The following is a 14,835-nucleotide window of genomic DNA, read 5'->3' on the forward strand; positions in this document are numbered from 1 at the left end:
CCCAACATTCTGTGATTCTGTGATTCTCCCTAGAGTGTGCATTAACAGTTGGTAGGGAGTTGCACAGTTGCTCATCAAGCTAGAGCACCCACATCTCCTTACAGGAGGGGTGTGCAAGTAGGGTAGCCCACAGTCCCGGAAGAGGGATTGTGTGTATTTAACCCACATGTCCTGTAAGACTGGGCAGATGTGCATATAACTCTGTGTGTGTGTGTGTGATTGGACCTCTTAGGGATCAGTTATAGAAAGGTGTTTCAAAATCTGTAGGTGTTTATTAACATTTTGTAGGATCTGGTTTTGTGGTTTATCTGTTGTATTACTGTGTGATAGTGTCACTGGGCTAGCCCTTGGCTAGCAGCCAACACAGCCATTCACTAACTTCCCCCCAGCCCCCAGGGGACAGGGGGGAGAACTTGGGGGCAAGGATAAGGAGGCTCATAGGTTTAGATAAGAACAATTTAATAATAGAAATAAAAGAAAACTTAAAATAATACTAATATTAAAATAGTAGTGATAATGATAACAGTAACAAAATATGCAAATGAATGACACACAGTGCAACTGCTCACCACCCGCCAACCAAGCCCAGCCCGGTCCCAGAGGAGCAACAATCCCGTACTGAAACTGCAATCCTGGAAAAGCGAGAGCCCAAGCGACAGCCAGAGAGAGACAAAAGAGGCAGAGACCATCACTAATATATTAGACATGATGTGATATGATATGGAATATCGCATCAGCATATGCAGGTGCCAATTTAGCTTATTAATTTCAATATTCCTCAGCCCCTTAGATCTTGCACTTGTAGACTAACAAAACATGAAGTCCTTCACTTCCAGCGACAAAAATGCAAACACTGGTATGTTGTCAGTATTTCTCTCATAACAAATCCCAGACTGAAAGCAAAATGCAGCACTATTCCAGCTACTAAAAAGAAACCTAGCTCTGTTCCAGTTAAAAACCAGGACATACTGATACTGATCCTGAATGTGTAGTTCACTGATTGCGGGTTAATTATTTGTAGTTGCACATAAACAGTCAGAGAAGCATGTTAGTGAAGGAAGACAACCTGAAAGTGCAGCTGTACAGAGGTGAATGCCAACTTCTTGTAAAGCAGCCATGGTAGCAGGTGGTGTATCAATTGCCTTTGCAAATCTGCAGCCAGTCCTGCTTCTGTTGAAGGGGTGTTCCGCAGGTAATAGTTTCAAATTCTTCTCAGCAGCACCACAAAACTTACCAGTGGGTAAGTACTGACCATGGGTAGTGGCCTGGGAGGTTGGATAGTCTTTAATTTTTTTTTAATTTTTTTTTAAAGTCACTGTGCATGTAGTACAGCGCTGGGACATGTTGCCAGAGGGGACTGTGGGGTCTCCATTCTTGGAAGTTTTCAACTCTTGGCTATGAAGAGCTGTGGCTGACCAGATCTAGTTTTAGTAAATCAATAAACCATTTTGATCCACATTTGGTTACTCTGACTGAAACTGAGCAGTTTTTCTTTGGGGCAATAGGTAAAGATGAGGATGGGGAAAGAATTTAGAGGTGGGTTAGAAACTGGCTACCTGCAAAGAACAACAGGTGAGAGGGAGGCAAGCTGTGGAGCTCTGCAGAGGTCAGTCTGGTGTGGATTTTCATGTGTATGAGAGGAACTGTGAAATTTGCTAATGAAAGTAAGGTGACAGGCAGTGTCTGTGAGGGAAGGTTTGGGATTTTAAAAAGGAAGAAGTCAACTGAGCATTTGAGTAAAAGAACTAGGATGAAATTTAGTAGTACAGAGCACAAGATTATGGTTGGTCTGACAGACTAGTGACAAGAAATTCTAATACAAATTGGAAGTTTATCAGGTGGAGATGCAGTGAGTTCAGGATTTTAATTAATTATGTAGGTTTCATGATGACTCAGCTAAATCACAGTAACCATCCATGTTATTCCTCTTTATTCATGGTAAGTATAAACCACATTTACCTGAGTGAATCCCAATGAAAAAAAACGACCTTGCATTTGCTAAGCATGATGTTAGTGGCTGGGATTATGTCAATGTGCAGCAATGTGTTAAACTGCTATAATGTCATAATCTATCTGAGCCCCACTTGCTTGAGCTATTAAGGTTTTGTAGCTGTGAGCAAAGGAGCTGTCATTCTAGGATGTATGAAAACATATTTTCTGCAGAATTAGTATTAATGCTATTGCACAACTCACTGATAAAATGTGGGAAGTGTGTTTGCAGATTTGGTCACCCAGAAGGTTCAGTTGAAGGAGGTATGTAGAAAGGGTGACTACTAGAATGATTAGGGGAATGAAGAGCTTGTTTTCTGGGAAGAAACTAGAAAAACATAGATTGCTGAGCATAATGAAAGCTGAGATGGAATTAAATATTAGGAATGTAAATGTTAGAGATAGAAAGGAGCTATCTGAAAGCTAAAGGATGAGATTAGCACAAGAAGAAAAACAAGGGAACTGGCTGTGAATACTGGTTAAACAGAAACAGTTTAAGTGGTGAGATTCAAGGCAGTGGAATTAGTGTAGTCATGGAAATCTAACTTGTTAAGAAAACATTGGATCAAGGGGTACCATACGATGGTGACTACCTGTGACATCAACTGGCTGAATTTGATGACCCAGGAGATACTGGTTCCACTTTTCTGTTTCAATAACATTACTACCAATATTATTGTCATTGTTATTGTGTTATTACATCTGTGTAAATCAACTTCCGTAAAGACTTCTTATTCTTTCTTTAAGTCTTCCTATGTTTAAATAGGAGATTCAGCTGAGGAAAACCCAGGAATTATTCATAGTGAATTTATTTCATCCTCTCGTGTGTGTGTGTGTGTGTGTGTGTGTGTGTGTGTATGTATGTGAGCTCTGATACATGAAAGTGACATAACAAAGAGCCTTTTTTGTCTTTTATTCAAATGCAAAGTGTCAGATGGAGGTTAACAAAGTTGTTTTTGTCTGAGGATGCAGGAACAGGTAATCAAGTGATGTCATTTTCCCTTTGTTATTTCAATTTGCAGTGAAATACCAAAGTTAAATGATTACTGGCAAGGCTTTCTCTGCTTCTCCATTTCTCTTCTCTATTTTGACCTTAAACAGTTGACAAGCTAATGGATTATATGGGTTTTTTTTCTCTAGTTTTTCCTGGATAATGCTGTGAAAGCTTTTCCCTCAGTTCTTAATTCATCAAATGCAAGTTTTCCTAATTTGAGTAATCAGACACGGTGGTGTATACAAAACAACTGCTTTTTCCTACCGGTAAGTTCATTTTACATTTCTTTGTTTGTTTACAACAATTACACTAAATTGACTGTTGCTGGATCTGCTTGAAGTTAAACACCCACCAGTTTTTAAGACTGCAGCAAAAGCTTGATTTTTTTTTTCAGTCACCTGCAACTGCATTTGAAGTAAATGGGAAGTTAAAGGAGGTTAGTACTTCTGAAAATAGAGGTTTAAATGAATGTCAGATTAAAAAGCAGGAAACAATATGATAACTAAGAAGTCTAACTCACCCATGCCAACAAACGGGTGTTAGGAGATATCAGGAGAACACACAGTGACTGTAAAGCAGACTGTGCACTGAAAGCCACGTCAGTCTGCAGGCAGGTTTCACAAGGACCAGTGGTAGACCAGAAAACATTCACCATTTTCATCATTGACTGGGCAGTAAATGTGAAATCTGTGATTGTCACACTTCTGTCATTACATATTTGATTAAGAGGTGGATTGAAGGGGGGAAATACAACACTCGTACCACTATATAAACTGTTTAAAAGATCTGAACTGATATGAAGAAGATGTCATAGTGTGAACAAAAGGAACATGGCACATGCAAGAAGAGGGAGGAGGATATTGCTGCAAAAAACAGGATCTCTATACTAGAGAGCAATGATTCTTAAAGGGATTACAAAAGACCTGCAGTTGAACATAACCAGCGGTTAAACAAGCGGTATTGTGCCAAAATAGGTCAACAGTCTTTGGATGAATAAGCAGGAGGCAGTGGGAGAAGAAGGGAGATAATTTTATCTCTATGCAGAATTGATGAGACCAGTACCAGAATGGTGTGTGCAGATTTCCACGTTTCACACAAAACAGCTCTTCACTGTATCAAACTAAACAATCCTAGGCACACACAAAAGCAGATGTTAATTATGTATAGAACTCTCCTGGAAAAAAAATGGTTGAAATAACTGTAGCATTTACAGATTTTCAGAATCTCCCTGATAAAGTGACAGCAGAGCATGAGTTTCTCTTTCTCATTTTCAAATTTAGGTAACTAAATACCAGCAGATATGGATAGATGCCTATGTTTCCTTTTGGCCCTGACATCAAGTTATCTGTGAAAATTACTCTTCTTGGTGATCCTCCAAAATTAGTATACAGTGATTCAGGTTCTGTCAAAAGTACTGCCACCAACAAGTCAACAGTAGTCTAAAAATAGTCTATCTAGAAATAGAATACTTTGTAGTTTCTGAAAAGATAACTTCCTTACAAGGTGCAAGACTGTAATTTTAAGGAAGCATCTTTGGCAAAGATGTTACAGACTAAGATAATGATTCTAGTGAGGCTGTATTATTCCCATTTTAACATTAATTTTGATACCCTAATCCATTTCCAGAAAGTATCCAGAGAAATTATTTTTCCAGGAATTTAACTTCAGCCATACATATTTTTGTTGATATAAATGAGATAGGAAAGAAAAAGCTTTTTTCAGCAGTTAAATGTGTTCTTATGTAGTCATAACTCAAGAGGATTTTAGAAAATTATTTTTTATATTAATAGTATGCATAGGCCACGTTAATAATTTCGTATTCTTCATATCTTAGCTGTATTTCTAGTCTGTAAAATTATGTATCTATGAGGTTCATAACAAATGTGTATTGCATCAATTTGTAAATACTGCAAATATAGGCAATGAAATTTATTTTTTTTCTTTTCAGATCATTAGACATTTTAGCTTGACCCTTATGCTAGTAATACATACATCGTAGTTATTGAACTCAAGCATGAGTGAAAACCATACGGTGGCACAAGAATAAATCTTTTGCCAGTCTGCTGGCAGTAGGCTCTTGCATTAGACTTCAATACCAGCAGTGGTGTCCAACAAACAGGCACTCCTGGTTACTGCAGATGAGTAAATCAAAAGTGACAAAGGGTGAAAATTAGGGAGCATAAATAGGAGCATAATCTGGATTCTATTTGAGTTTTAGGTGAATTGGAGCCTACTAAGAAAAAGGGTCTATTTTATGAAATATCAACATCTGGTTGTTATTGACTGTAAACCATAATGTCCCAGGTTGCAACAGATTCCGTGCTTAAGTGGTCAGTCAATAATTTGTTTTTTAAACTAGCCTGAGCATTTTATTATGCATTATTTCCTACTCAAGAGCCAAATTCTAAATATTTTCCATTTGATTTTTCTTTGCCAGTATTTTATATACAGCTGCATATTAGGGCTCATTTCCTGCTCTGTTTTCCTGAGGATAAATTATGAGTTGAAAATGGTGATAATGTTGATTGCATTGGTGGGCTACAATGTTATCCTTCTGCACACTCATGGGCCCATGCTGGATGACTACAGCAAATTTATGTATGCAATGGCACCTCTTAGAAGGTAGGTGGAAACTCTAATCCTTCTGAAATTAATAGAAATTAAATACTACCTATGGCAGTTCTTATCTCATGGAACATGTTTGGGTTTTGGTTGGGGTTTTTTTTCTCTGTGTTTTGCTATATAATATACAAGTCACAATATAAAATCATTGTCATGCTGCAGTTAATATATGATTTAATGTCACAGCTCAGAGCATTAGAATAAAATAAACAAGTCTGGGAGAGTCATTTAAATCACATACTATAGGAAACAGAGTATGGTTTAATTTGCATTTTTGTAATAAAGGACATTAAGAAGAAGCCTTCATTAAGGTTGTTAAGGCCTAAGGCTAAACATAATTAAGGCTGTTAAAGCATATTTGCTGCAAGTCAGAGAAAATAAACTGCCACAGAACTAGTACATTCTCTTAAAACTTTACAAGTGCAGTCTTAGCTATTGAAAAAATAGTAGACCAATAGTTTAGATTCTTCTTTGCTGTGCTTGCAAATTTGTATGTTCAATTTTCTGTGAGACTGCTGCAATCTTTGTTATAGGTAATACTATATAAGACCAAAATTATGACTCTTATTCTAAATATTGCTATGTAAAATAATTTTTGGACACCTGTAAGTTCTGCCTTATTTTCAAAACAAATAGGTGATTCTCTTCTATGTAGTCTGAGTGTCCAGTGCGTATGCCACAACAGGAAAACTGAATATTCAAAGTAGAATTTCACGTGCTGTAAACTGCTCAAGATCTTTAGGACATGGAGACAACCATGGAAAAGGATATGAATTTTTTTAAAAAGCGTGTGTTTTCTTTGCTCTTAAATCTAAAGATTAAATTAACAAACCCAGATCTTTGTTCCATTGCCTTAGCAGAAAGGATATCTGTGTAATGGGATGGAGAACCATGGGACAGGCTAGATTGAGCATGTGCTTCTGTCAGCCTTGATTTTTCCAGTCAAGCTATGTGTCTAAATCTCTCACCAAGATTCTTCATTGAGCATCATCAGTAGAAGAGTGCTAGTGTGAACTGTTTCCCATTACCTCTACTGTCTTTTCCCAAAGCAGAGTTTTTAATAAACTCTGTACAAGATCTAGTTTGTGCCGCCTGTAATTCTGAGGTGAAAAGCCTTCTTGGGAGTTAGGTGCTTTCATTTCTGTTTCTTCACGTTCACTGGCTACAGCCAAGCTCTCCATTATGGAAGCAGTGCTGTTTCATAAAAAAATCTCTTTTTAATCTACCTGTATAGAATAAGCACCAAGTGCTTTCTGTTTGTAAGCAAACGAGGATATTATTTTTACTAAATCCTCATCTTATTACTGGACTTCAAAATGTAGTCACATTTGCACAGAATGTAGTAGAAGTAATTAAAGCTACATAGTGGAAATAATAATATTTCATCAAATAATAAAGCATATCATATTTAAATCGTTGCACACCAGAAAATAGTATAAATTGTGGTCTTATTCTTGTGCCAGAATAATTTTGTTTTAACTTTTGAACAACTTGCCTTACTTATGTTTTTATTTTACAGGCCAGGAATACTGAAAGACCTGAAGACAATGGGCTCAATTTCTTTGTTTATATTCTTCGTCACATTACTGGTTTTAGGTAGACAGGTAAGATGCACACTTCTCTTCATATGCATCATTGGACACGATGCCAGCCTCCTCATGCAGCCTGCCACCTTCTCAAACATTTTTTAGATTTCCTGACAAACACCTCTATTCTGTTCTGCCCCACACCCTTGCAAAGTAGTGTCAGAGCATCTAAAAAGCTAGTTTATTGCCTTCCAGTATGCCCTTAAAACTCACCAGTAATTGTCACTGAGACTGTAGACATTATGCTGATAGTGTACTGTGACTATGGCTTGTCATGCTGACCAATATTGTCTCATGGCTTCCTAGTGTGCTCCCATCTGTCTGCATACATCTGCTGTCTCCCTAGTTGCTTAATTACAAGCTATTTTCTTCACAGTTATTACAATTTAATGCAGACACAGAAACAATGTAACATGCACACAGAAGCGTACCACATGCTGAGGCCAGTTTCACTAAAAGTATGACCCAACAGGAAACTACTTTTTTTATTACCCAGTTGTGCTTTTCCAATACAAATGTGATATCAATGATCTTACCCTCTACAAAGCTGACGGCAGATGCAAGGGCAGTTCTTTCTCTAAATCCTTGGGTCTGACCATGATCGGTGGCTAAAAGCTGCAATTCCAGCCTGTTGTGTCAGGAGCCATGCAGTGTGCAAGACAGGGCTCTGAGATGGAAGAGAGAATCCCTATGAGATCTCATGAACAGCCTGTACCCCCATAGCCTGCAGCCTCGGGAAGGATCTTATCCCAGACTGTCTTTAAATCACTCATTTACATTACAATTCCCCAAAACATAATGACTGTCATGTAAATTGCCAAGCAGGCCCTGCAGATTACCAGACAAAAAATTCTTATCTGGCAGCTTCTCCACTATTTGCTGTAATGAGGAACATCCTTTTTGAGTTAGAAATAACATTCTTTATCTGTCTTGCTGCCAGTACTGTATTAGAGTTTGCTTGTTTGATGATGTAGCAGAGGGTGGGACTGGAGCACAGCTACTTCCACTTGGAAAGAAGGAGTTCATCACATTGCTTGAGAATTTTTAGTCCCTGCCAACCAAGGTGTCAGAGGGAGGTGATGGAACAGTATGTGTATGTGTTTCCCTCTCACACCAACTGAAAAATGATCCTGTAATGGAAAAAGTCTTTGTTTTCAGAGCTGTAGGTCCAAGATCCTTGTCATGATACCACCTGTGGCTCTTCAGTCTTTTGCCTTTGATTTTTCTGCTAATTTATTCTCCCTTAAAGAAAAAGGAGAAAAAAACTGTGTTTTCAAACACTCTGAAGCAAAGTCAAAATGATAACTAGAAAATGTTATTAACTACTTGAATACATACCTAGTATAAGACTTGCCATTTTAAGTTACTGTTAGTGATACTGACTGGTAGCAAACGCTTGAGAAAAGAGTAGAGGAAGATGTGAACTTGCGTAGGATGGCCCTTCCAGGGACATATGCTTCCCACCTTCTGCCAGTTGGCATTTCTGTGGCAACATTTAATACCTATTGGTTGCTCTGCTTTCTGTCACACTGTCTGATCCCTTTTTAATCCATTTTATCTTCCTGGTCTTCCCAACACTGTCTGATAATGAATTCACAATTTGATAAAAAGTCATGTACGTTGTCTCGTTTGTTTTTAAACTTTCTGCTTGCTGCTTTCATTGAGTGGCACTTGCAGAATGCTGTTTAGCCATCTTGGCAGTGTAGGCAGAGTAAAATTCTTCCTTACCCTTCTTCCACAGAGGGTAATATACAAGTAATTTCCCTTTTTGCTATTGCACTTTTCTACTTTGCAGATAATTACATATCTTTTCTCTCAATATCTGATTATTTTAGCAATGCTGATGTTAATAGCCACTGATGAAAAGGATGGTCTTTCCATTTCCCTTAAACTGGCATTGGTGCTCCTCTAACCTGAGAGTGAGTAACCAGAAAGTTCATCTAAACAAAAAGTGAATGCTTTCCTACAAGCCTAGCTCTGTAAAACTGCTTACCACTGGTCAGAGAGGTGCCTGTCCTGATGGAAAAGCAGGAGGGGGAATGTGTTGTCTCTATTTGAATGGGGATGAAGAGAGGGAGAGCTAGTGTATCATTACATGTTATATGAGCCAACTTAATTCTCAGGTTCGGCTAATACTTTAGCTGCACAACCAGCATCCCTACTGAAAGAAGCAGGCCTTCCCTCAGTCACTCATTCTTATCCTTGTACCTCCTCATTTGTACTGGAGCAGCTGTCTGTGGAGCTGTATAGTGGCCCAAAACAGGGAAATGATTGGCTTAAAAATTAACCCTGGAAGGCTGGTTTTCAGTTGTATCTATTTGCTGATCTGGTTTTATGGTGTGGCTGCGGCAATTCTTGTGCCAAAAGAATGAGCATAGGATGGGAGTGAGTAGCCAGAAGTGAGGTGGAGAAAGTAGAACTGCTTTTTTTTTTTGAGAATCATGTCAGTGTAGGCTACAACCATTTCCTGACACTGAGATCAAGTGACACATTTCATTCTGCATGCATGCCATTAGAGTTATTTGAAAATAGGCTGGTAGTAGGCAGACTGAAATGTGTCACTTGATCTCAGTGTCAGGGAATGGTTGTAGCCTACACTGACATGATTCTCAAAAAAAAAAAAGCAGTTCTACTTTCTCCACCTCACTTCAGCAACTCTTGAACACTGCCCAGGCATTGCCTGGAAGAATGCAGGTTGCTGTGGGCTAGGCAGCGTAAGGAGTGTGCTCACATTTAAACACTATTGAGCATTAAATTTCTCTTAAGGGCCAGTTTGAATTACCAGTATTGACATAGCCTGTGAAATTCCTTTCTCATCAGTACTTAGAATTACACATAGCCTGTTACTCTGTAAGCTAGATGACTATTTTGTTTTTCCCATGATTGATTATACTGTGTTTATCCGCACTGAACTTCATTGGCTATTTTACTGACCAGATGTTTATGGCAACTTCCCTCAGCTGTGAAAACTGTTTATTTGTAGTCTCTGTTCTGTTTTTTAGTGAGCTTTTATTCTGTGACAGGATCCTTTTCTTCTTAGATAAAGTAGTCTTTTCAAGAACCTCTTCTGAAAGAATTTAATGAAAACTTATTTCAAATTTCACTCCTATTCACATGCCTAGTGACTTCATAACAGATGGAGGCATGTTTACAGAAGAGGTGTGAACTCTTCCCTATTGTATCAGCTTTAGCTAATATGTCTAAATAGCTCTTTTCCTTAGCACAGTTTTTTTTCTGAAGTGCCTTGCTGTATTGTTCCCAGGGTCACCCTAATTCTTTTCCAAAGATTTGCATTATATCCTTACCATTCGTCAGTTCTCTGACACTGGCTGTTTCGAATGATCATGCTATCCACAACAAGTTTCAGAACAGCAGTTTTTCATTTTGGTTGCTTTCGAGCTGATGATTTCTTGTTGATCAACTTATTAATGTTTTCTGAGACATCTTCTGCTAACGCTACATGTTGAGACATTTTCTCAGACTTGCCCTCTGTAAGTAATGGCTGTGAGGTAGAATCTTCACCTAAATGAAAACTGATGTTTAATTTCTAGTAAACTTACCTGCTTTAGTGCTGCCTTTGCTGCCCCTTTGCTGTGTGCCATAGCATTCATATCCTCTGACTACAGACAGCTACAGCATAGGCAGCTACTTTTGAGTGGCTTATCTTGACTTTCTAACTCTTTCAGTGAGGAGAATTACTTCATTGCCCCATTCAGGCAAATATCGAAAATAGACCAAGGTGAGTGTCCCAGTAGAATTTAAAAATATAGATAAACCCATCTGTGTGCAATCAATGAGACATGAATCAATTCTTGCTGCACTTTACTTTTGCCCAATAAGTTACCACTGATTTGAACCTCTGGGGTTGTTTTGCGTTGCCTTGCACAGATGCATGGTATACTCTTATTCCGGAGGAAGCAAATTGCTCTGTGGTGCCTGGAGGAACACAATGTCCTTCATGCCTCCCTGGGTGTTCCACTATGCTCATCTGCTGGGAAGTGCTGTGAAGTAAAGCAGCATAAGGTGAAGAAGGAAAATTTTGTATCTCAAAGATATTGTGCCTGCAAATGTATGAGGGCTGTTCTGAGATATTTTCATTCTGACATGTTGAAAAAGTTCTGGAGATAACATGTAAAGTAGGAAACAATCTTGGTTTTCATATGACTGCAAGGCTACAGAGATTGAACAGGATCTTTAATGTCATGTATACAAAATTGTCTAGATCATACAAACAAAAAAAACCCAACACAATTTAAAGTAAGTTTTAATAAGGTAGTGCCTTTTTTATTTTAAAAGTCTGAACAGGCATTCTGAAATATGGTATGTTGAATTTTTTAATTTTGAAGTAAGTTGTAAAATACATTCTGCTTTATTTTTTCTGATTTCTGAGTTCTGTGGATTTTTTCTGGCAGCCTAAATTTTATTCAATAAATAAAGCAGTAAATAAATTATCTGTTTAGTATTAGCTCTGAAAGAAGAAACATCTTTTTCAAGGCTTGGCTGATCTAGCATCTTTTTTTTTCAATACAAAATTAGTACAATGTATGGATACCTAATTTCATTTTTATGCCAGATATTCAGTTTACTTTTGTCATTTTATGCAAATAATTTTGACATCCCAGGTTTTTATTGGATTTTTTTCTGCATGAATACAGTTGGTGTCATTCGAATTTATCATCTGTGTGGGGAACTTAGATATATAAACGTATAAAACCACTCATATTTAAAGACTTGACAAATCATTTTAATACCATCCCTTTTCAACTTTCTACTCTAGCTTTGGTTGTGATCTCAACAAAGTATCTATGAATCATTTTGAGCTGTCAGCCACTGTCCAATCAGAAGGACTACTCTTATTTTGATGTGACTGACTGTTAATAATACTAGCTAGCTTTTTTAGGTTTTTCTATAAGAAGATTGTCATCATAATTATGTTCTCCTGGTTAATAACTTGGTCTTCATTGAGGCTACATAATAGCATTAAACCATTGGACTACATTGAAATAGCTCTTGATTTATATCAGCTCAAATGAGATAGGCCATTGGGGGCTTTACTGTAGAAATAATGGCATAGAGTTTACGACAAAGCATTGACAATATTGAAAAGAAGCAGAGAGCGCTCCACAAAAATGCATTTTTATTCATTTTTCAACTTCTTTTTGATGAAATCAGATCTCAGAAAATATTGATATTCCAAGAATGTTATACATTTCCACATAGTTCCAGTTGCTGTTATTGTTGAGGATGTTAAAAAACACTTACAAAAACTCTGTGAGAAAAAGAAAAGTAGGATAATTATAGAAAGCAGTGTAAAAAAGAAAAACACAAGCTATTAAAATTATCCATTTTTTATAATCTGATAATAATTTGATAAACTGAAGGCATATTATATCAATAGACTGTCTTTTCTTGCACTTCCCCCTTTTTACCAGGCTGATTGCATGATGTAAGTTCAAATTGGTAAAAGTTAGGGTCTTCTTGAAATGCCCGTTCTTGTAAGTGATTTATCTTCAGATAAATAAAACGTCCTATTAAGTTGCAAAACTGTAAATTGTTTCCATAGCAGTGTTTATTTTCTGGAATTAATTTCTACTGAAGCCTGAGAGTAAATAAATAAATCTTCCATTGTTTAAGACATCTTGCAACATTTTTTCCTGGGACTTTTTTTCTGGGGGAACCTATAAGTTTGAAGAAATGTATGTCACCTAGTGCGTGCTTGGGGTTTGATTTCTGTGGGATCTGTAATTGTACTTGAGTGGCCAAATAATAGCCTTGTAGGGTGGTGTACTGTGCTTATTATGTCTCTTAAACCTGTACTCCAGCAAGACAAGATGCCTATTGTTTCTTTACCTCTGTGTCCTCTTGTAACAGAATGAATATTACTGTAGGTTAGACTTCCTGTGGAAGAACAAGTTCAAAAAAGAGCGGGAGGAGATTGAAACCATGGAGAACCTAAATCGGGTGCTTCTGGAGAATGTGCTTCCAGCCCACGTAGCTGAACACTTCTTGGCAAGAAACCTGAAGAATGAGGTCAGCCATCTCTGTATATTCTCTGCTCTGTAAGAAAGCCGTATATCCTGGAAATACCACATATTGCTGATTTGAACAGTAGGTCCATACAGCAGGATTATAGATTTACAGTCACTTTCATTCCCCCTTACCTACCTGAAAGTCTTGCTTTACCTTACTGTCTTAAGTGGCAATGCACTTTGATTTTCAAAGGAGGGTAAACAAGGGTGAGGAGGAAGAAGGAGATGGTTGAATCAACATGGATTTAAATTTAAATCATATGCATTCAGGTACTTTTTCCTTTGTGATCAGAGTGTAGCTGGATCCAGGTTCTAAATTTTCTTCTGGTGACTGGAGACCTTGCTTAATGGAGTGAAAATTAATCTTTCCCTGAAACAGTGGCTATATTCTAGAAAGAGGTTCTGAACATGGAATCAAGTGTTTACTGACTGCTTATGGAACTAATCCAAGTACCAGAAAAGTCAACTAAAAGACCCCTGTTGACTGGTGGAAATTAGATCTGCTTCTAACATTGCTATATAGTTTTAATAAAGCAAAAAAAGGCTGAAAACATAAAAGCATTTATCGAAAGTAGCAATTTTAGAGATCTCAGGTGCAATAGTTTGAATTACTTGTGCATACCAAACAATTGTTCCAAGACTGACAAAAAAGGGGAGAGGGCAACTTTAGGGATTCCTTTTTGATCTCCTGAGTCAAAAAAGAACAATGTCTTACCTTTCACTGTGGTTTGCATTAAGCAGTACTAATCAATACTTTAGTACTGCCTGCAAATATTCATTTGGTAGCTAATGTCAAATAAAAACTACTGTGGGCTTCCTTTGAATCCAGTGAAAACCTTGGCTAAAAGCCAAGTTGGCTTAGCTCCAGTTCTTAGTTCAGGCATTAAACACAGCAAACCATCAGGAGATTGCTTTCTCATTTATGTGCTATTCCATCTCAGCTCCCCAGCAGAGCAACACCATCTGCTCACCTTTGTATTGGCAACTGGATTTATATTGTCACCCCTCAAGATCCTTAGGTTGGAATGAGCTTTAGTAAATTTAGTGAAGAAGAGAAATGTAATGTGCTGAGCTCTCCAATCTATCATTTCAGCTGAATTAAAAATGTTTTGATATAATTGTAGTGGCATCCCTTTAAAAAAATAAATCCTGATTTCTTTCTTGTTTCATTTATCTTCAAACACAGTTTACAAAGAGGGAAGAACCTTTCAAATCCCTGAAAATGTTCAGGAATATAAGCATCTATTATGTCTTCATTACATGATTTTTTTTAAAGTCAGCAAGGATGTGTTGAGCCTTAAAGGAAAATCTGTATGTGTGTATGTGTATACACCTAAGAATATTTTAGGATAGATCAAGCCTTTGTTTTCTTTGTGTGGATATTTTGTCAAACAGATACTGAATGGAAATTTGTCCACATTTTCCTTAGTTGCAAACATTCATGTTTAATATGGTTTTATGTATATTATTTTCTGTTAAAACCAGATTTTGGGATTAAAATTAATCTAATTGATGAATAGTCTGTTTCAGAATAATACTTCTCTAAGAATTTTATGCATGCAGCTCTATGGAGAAAGGGAAGACAAAGTATGCTGCTGAAGAACAGGCAGCAGGA

The 14,835-nt window shown here is 37.4% G+C and overlaps 1 protein-coding gene across 1 annotated transcript in view; it reads left to right on the plus strand.

Moving 5' to 3' along the window:
- Positions 1–2,571: 2,571 nt before the first annotated feature.
- LOC104529917 (adenylate cyclase type 2-like) overlaps positions 2,572–14,835 on the plus strand; it is a 26,970-nt gene continuing 14,706 nt past the window's right edge. The window contains exons 1-5 of the mRNA XM_010174361.2: positions 2,572–2,709; positions 3,130–3,249; positions 5,421–5,605; positions 7,125–7,209; positions 13,063–13,221. Of these exons, the coding sequence (XP_010172663.2) occupies positions 2,572–2,709; positions 3,130–3,249; positions 5,421–5,605; positions 7,125–7,209; positions 13,063–13,221 (687 nt within the window). The remainder of the gene's footprint in view (positions 2,710–3,129; positions 3,250–5,420; positions 5,606–7,124; positions 7,210–13,062; positions 13,222–14,835) is intronic.

The sequence above is a fragment of the Antrostomus carolinensis genome, unplaced genomic scaffold, assembly GCF_000700745.2.
Source record: "Antrostomus carolinensis isolate BGI_N321 unplaced genomic scaffold, ASM70074v2 scaffold9198, whole genome shotgun sequence".
In the NCBI taxonomy this organism is placed as follows: Eukaryota; Metazoa; Chordata; class Aves; order Caprimulgiformes; family Caprimulgidae; genus Antrostomus; species Antrostomus carolinensis.